Source organism: Microcaecilia unicolor, chromosome 2 (assembly GCF_901765095.1).
Source record: "Microcaecilia unicolor chromosome 2, aMicUni1.1, whole genome shotgun sequence".
Taxonomy (NCBI): domain Eukaryota; kingdom Metazoa; phylum Chordata; class Amphibia; order Gymnophiona; family Siphonopidae; genus Microcaecilia; species Microcaecilia unicolor.
Window position 1 is genome coordinate 308,001,303 of NC_044032.1, and position 6,403 is coordinate 308,007,705.

At 42.6% G+C, this 6,403-nt stretch overlaps 1 protein-coding gene across 1 annotated transcript; it reads left to right on the forward strand.

Moving 5' to 3' along the window:
* Positions 1-1,511: 1,511 nt before the first annotated feature.
* Positions 1,512-5,728, forward strand: LOC115462036 (transmembrane protein 241-like). Its single transcript, XM_030192083.1, is given in 4 exon segments — positions 1,512-1,599; positions 1,602-1,766; positions 3,361-3,578; positions 5,390-5,728. Coding segments are annotated over 4 exon segments (798 nt in total). The 5' UTR covers positions 1,512-1,523.
* Positions 5,729-6,403: the final 675 nt, after the last annotated feature.

Below are 6,403 nucleotides of genomic sequence, written 5' to 3' on the forward strand. Positions count from 1 at the left end.
GTTCTGTAATTATATATGAGATGTTCTAAGTAATAACAGAATGATTATTTTCCATGATAGTTATAAAATTATGGAACATCAATCCTAGAGGCATGCACACACAAAGTAGATATGTGCATTCATCAATGTGCTCATTAGTGAGAATAACATCCCATCAACTCTAAGGAATACATTTATTAACTTAACATATTAATGTGGCAGGATTGGAAGGTACCATGATGTGTGATAGATCAGACATGTACTTGATGTGGGGGAATTGGATGTGGTCTTGATATGGGGAGAATTGGAAGCGATTTTGATGTGAGGGGGAGATCCAAAGGGATCTTGATGTGAGGGTGATCAGAAGGGGAGTTACAGATGTATTTCAGTTAGGGCATGGCATCTGTCACAAGCAGTGATTTACATCTATGTTCTTCCACCCATATACATCTTTTTAAAATTGCTGCTTCCATAGAGCATGGAGAGGCACGGATGTGCACTCTTGCACATCCTTGCACATATTTTACAAAAGATTCTGCTTTTGGCAGAGAATTTCTAATGTAATGTGGACATTTTTCATGTTCTGACCTGGACATTTTAATTCACATCCTTTCTAAAATCATGATCTCTACCAATTAATATGCTTTAAGGTGCAGTGACATCACATCAACAAACTATAGATGTCCAATGGGCACCCCAAATGTGTCAAGGCTCCCATTGTGGCTCTAGGGCCTTAAAGTTTGCATGGTTTTGGTTTTGAGTATCTACTAGTCTTGCTACTGCAAGCTGCAGCACAGAAGACAGATTTAATGAAATCTATTTTGAAAAAAAAAAATCTCTTCACCCCAAAATACCAGGGCATTATTGGCCAGTGTCTCAACTTCATTTTTTATTCAAGCTTTAAGAAAACATCATTTTCAATCAACTATATCGTTTCTTAGAAAGTTGTCATAATTACATCCTAGACAGTCTGGGTTTGGAAGGGTTATAATACAGAGACCACTATTATTAATTTGGTAAAACTTGATATACCGCCTTAAGCTAATGGGTAGATCCAGGTGGTTTACAATAAAAATAATAAGAAGAAGTAAAGAAAAGAACTACAATTTGACAGAAAAGTAAACACATTCACTCCACAAAGCTAGGATAATGCAACAGGGGGTTTATAAGGGCAATGAAGGGACAGGAAACGGAACAATTTACAACTAATGGGGGGGGGGGGGGGGGCAGGTAAAAAGGGAGGGAGAACTGGACCTTCAGCAGTAAACATTTTATGAAGTAGTATAGGCCTGGTGGAATAACCAAGTCTTTAAGGCTGATTTAAATTACTGTTCTGCTTATCGAAGTTCATGCCAATTGGATGATGGGAAAATAGTTCTTGTAGTTTCTTAGACCTCACTGCCGCATTCAACTTTGTTGATCATACACTTTTGCTCCAATATTTATATAATGTTTATATTCAAGGATAGGTCCTTCAATGGTTTGAATCTGGTTCTGCACTTTTGCCCTACTAGTGCCTTCCCTAAATGGTGATGCTGTGACTAATGTATATAAAGAGACTCACAGTCGGTCTAGTATTCTGTTTATTTCACTTAGCCGCTTATTTCACCACCAAGTATGTCCTGTCCTGAAATTATCCTATCCTACCCTTTTTCAAGGGTGGCAGACACTGCTAGGGGGTCTTCTACTTCATATCTCCTCGAAACTGGGCTTGGTGGAGATCAGTAGCAGTTCAAGGTCCCAAGTTCTTTCATGGGTCCCTGCATCTGTCCATTTGTGGCCAATATATACAGTGGGGGAAATAAGTATTTGATCCCTTGCTGATTTTGTAAGTTTGCCCACTGACAAAGACATGAGCAGCCCATAATTGAAGGGTAGGTTATTGGTAACAGTGAGAGATAGCACATCACAAATTAAATCCGGAAAATCACATTGTGGAAAGTATATGAATTTATTTGCATTCTGCAGAGGGAAATAAGTATTTGATCCCCCACCAACCAGTAAGAGATCTGGCCCCTACAGACCAGGTAGATGCTCCAAATCAACTCGTTACCTGCATGACAGACAGCTGTCGGCAATGGTCACCTGTATGAAAGACACCTGTCCACAGACTCAGTGAATCAGTCAGACTCTAACCTCTACAAAATGGCCAAGAGCAAGGAGCTGTCTAAGGATGTCAGGGACAAGATCATACACCTGCACAAGGCTGGAATGGGCTACAAAACCATCAGTAAGACGCTGGGCGAGAAGGAGACAACTGTTGGTGCCATAGTAAGAAAATGGAAGAAGTACAAAATGACTGTCAATCGACAAAGATCTGGGGCTCCACGCAAAATCTCACCTCGTGGGGTATCCTTGATCATGAGGAAGGTTAGAAATCAGCCTACAACTACAAGGGGGGAACTTGTCAATGATCTCAAGGCAGCTGGGACCACTGTCACCACGAAAACCATTGGTAACACATTACGACATAACGGATTGCAATCCTGCAGTGCCCGCAAGGTCCCCCTGCTCCGGAAGGCACATGTGACGGCCCGTCTGAAGTTTGCCAGTGAACACCTGGATGATGCCGAGAGTGATTGGGAGAAGGTGCTGTGGTCAGATGAGACAAAAATTGAGCTCTTTGGCATGAACTCAACTCGCCGTGTTTGGAGGAAGAGAAATGCTGCCTATGACCCAAAGAACACCGTCCCCACTGTCAAGCATGGAGGTGGAAATGTTATGTTTTGGGGGTGTTTCTCTGCTAAGGGCACAGGACTACTTCACCGCATCAATGGGAGAATGGATGGGGCCATGTACCGTACAATTCTGAGTGACAACCTCCTTCCCTCCGCCAGGGCCTTAAAAATGGGTCGTGGCTGGGTCTTCCAGCACGACAATGACCCAAAACATACAGCCAAGGCAACAAAGGAGTGGCTCAGGAAGAAGCACATTAGGGTCATGGAGTGGCCTAGCCAGTCACCAGACCTTAATCCCATTGAAAACTTATGGAGGGAGCTGAAGCTGCGAGTTGCCAAGCAACAGCCCAGAACTCTTAATGATTTAGAGATGATCTGCAAAGAGGAGTGGACCAAAATTCCTCCTGACATGTGTGCAAACCTCATCATCAACTACAGAAGACGTCTGACCGCTGTGCTTGCCAACAAGGGTTTTGCCACCAAGTATTAGGTCTTGTTTGCCAGAGGGATTAAATACTTATTTCCCTCTGCAGAATGCAAATAAATTCATATACTTTCCACAATGTGATTTTCCGGATTTAATTTGTGATGTGCTATCTCTCACTGTTACCAATAACCTACCCTTCAATTATGGGCTGCTCATGTCTTTGTCAGTGGGCAAACTTACAAAATCAGCAAGGGATCAAATACTTATTTCCCCCACTGTATGCTGGTTCCATAGCATTATCAAAATTGCCAACACCTATGTTCTTTACCTTGCAAAATGTAGCAGAAGTTGTCAGCTGTGGACTCCAGAGGTTTATTCAGACAGAGCACGTGCCTTTGATGAAAATTTGCAGTTCATTATTCCTGTTGATAGCAGCAAGTTGTCTGCCATTACATGATTCCCAGTTTGATCCTGATGGCTATTTTATTGCATTTGTATCCCACATTCCCCCACCTATTTGCAGGCTCAATGTGGCTTACATAGTTTTGTTAACATTGTCATTACAGGATATCAGATACAATTAGTAATGTGTAGCGATTAAGGAAGGGAAGCAAGAAGTAGGAAGGGAGTGAATTAGGGTGGTTGTAGAAGGTGGGCTTTCATAATTGAGTGGGTTGGTGAGGTGTCTTAGTGAGGTTGTAGGTTATCATTGTAGGCCTTGTTGAAGAAGAATGTCTTCAGGGATTTTCGAAAGATAGTTGTTTCGTTGATTGCTTTCAAGTCTGTCGGTAATGCATTCCATAACTGCGTACTCATGTAAGAGAAGGTAGTTCATTAATCGCAGCCCATGGCTTTTCCTACCATCTCTATGCTGATGACTCCCAAATCTACCTTTCTACCCCTGATATCTCACCTTGCATCCAAACCAAAGTTTCAGCGTGCTTGTCTGACATTGCTGTCTGGATGTCTCAACGCCACCTGAAATTAAATATGACCAAAACTGAGCTTCTCATTTTCCCCCCCAAACCCACCTCCCCGCTCCCCCCGTTTTCTATTTCTGTTGATGGCTCTCCCATTCTCCCTGTCGCCTCAGCTCGAAACCTTGGGGTCATCTTTAACTCTTCTCTCTCCTTCTCTGCTCATATCTAGCAGATTGCCAAGACCTGTCGTTTCTTTCTTTACAACATCCGTAAAATCCGCCCCTTTCTTTCTGAGCACTCTACCAAAACCCTCATCCACACTCTTGTCACCTCTCGTTTAGACTACTGCAATCTGCTTCTTGCTGGCCTCCCACTTAGTCACCTCTCCCCCCTCCAGTCGGTTCAAAACTCTGCTGCCCGTCTCGTCTTCCGCCAGGGTCGCTTTACTCATACTACCCCTCTCCTCAAGACCCTTCACTGGCTCCCTATCCGTTTTCGCATCCTGTTCAAACTTCTTCTACTAACCTATAAATGTACTCACTCTGCTGCTCCCCAGTATCTCACCACACTCGTCCTTCCCTACACCCCTTCCCGTGCACTCCGCTCCATGGATAAATCCTTCTTATCTGTTCCCTTCTCCTCTACTGCCAACTCCAGACTTCGCGCCTTCTGTCTCGCTGCACCCTACGCCTGGAATAAACTTCCTGAGCCCATACGTCTTGCCCCAACCTTGGCCACCTTTAAATCTAGACTGAAAGCCCACCTCTTTAACATTGCTTTTGACTCGTACCACTCGCCTCCACCTACCCTCCTCTCTTCCTTCCTGTTCACATTAATTGATTTGATTTGCTTACTTTATTTATTTTTTGTCTATTAGATTGTAAGCTCTTTGAGCAGGGACTGTCTTTCTTCTATGTTTGTGTAGCGCTGCGTACGCCTTGTAGCGCTATAGAAATGCTAAATAGTAGTAGTAGTAGTAGTGGCATGCATCAGCTTGTATTTAAGTCCTTTGCAGTTGAGGTAGTGAAAGTTGAGAAATTTGCGGGATGATCTTGTGGCGTTTCTGGGAGGTAGGTCCACGAGGTTTAGCATGTAGGTTGGGGCGTCTGCGTGAATGATTTTGTGTACAATCGTGCAGATCTTGAACGCAATGCGTTCCCTAAGTGGGAGCCAGTGAAGTTTCTCTCTTAAGGGTTTTGCACTTTTATATTTAGTTTTTCCAAATACGAGTCTGGCGGCCGTATTCTGGACAGTTTGGAGTTTTTTGATGTCTGTTCTTTGCATCCGGCGTACAGTGCATTGCAGTAGTCCAGATGACTTATTACCATTGACTGTACCAGGGTACGGAAGATGTATCTCGGGAAGAAAGGTTTTACTCTTTTGAGTTTCCACATGTAGTTCATTTGAGCTATGTTGGAGGTTACAAAGTATTTCAGAAGTCCCAGAAATCAACTGTTATAAGGGACCTTGACCAACAGTACATAAACTATATTTTCAGTGCTGTGCTTTTGAGTGTTTCATCACATCCCACAGTTGATCTCTTCAGTGTCATGGAATTTCCATTTCTCTACTTGTACATATTCCATAGTGGCTGCTGTGCCAGCGGTATTCTGTAATTTTTCTTGATGCTGTCCACGGTGAAGCTTAAAAGCAGTGTGTCTTCAAGGCATCTTGCTGCATGGACTCTGTTTGGAAAGGTCATCCTTCCTTCCGGAAATCACTAAAAACCAACCTGTTTAAAAAGGCATAATCTACCGATCCAACTTAAATGCCTAATCTCTGCAACACAACCAAACTAAAGTACGTAATGGACATAACTCAACTCTTCCGTTCTCCAATTCCCTAATGTTGCTGTGCCACATGAACTTGATCTTACCACATCACCCTGTATTTGTTCACACCGGAGCCTGCAAAGGCCTCTCCGGTACTATGTAAGCCACATTGAGCCTACAAATAGGTGGGAAAATGTGGAATACAAATGTAACAAATAAATACATTTTTAACTGCTAGGTTATTTAAGGTCCAATTGCTCAGGTCAACAGTCTTGGATTCACAAAGCTCAATTTTGTCAGTTTTGTTTAATATTTTTATGAGTCCTCTAGCAATATTGATTCAGGAATGTGGGATCAATGATTACTTTCATGCAGATGACATTTTGTTCATCTTTCCAACTTCTCCCATCTTATATAGATCTCTGTCCACTCCGAGTTTGTTCAAAAAGAACAGCAGGATGATTGAAAGATCATAGGCTAATACTTAACAGGCAACTTGAAGTCTTCATTCTACTTTTAACTCTCTGGAATTTCCCTATACAACCTGTGAGTTCTTTTAAGTACCTGGGGATTATCTTTGATTCTATGTTATTTTTTAAGGATCAAGTGTCCTCAGTGATGCAGATG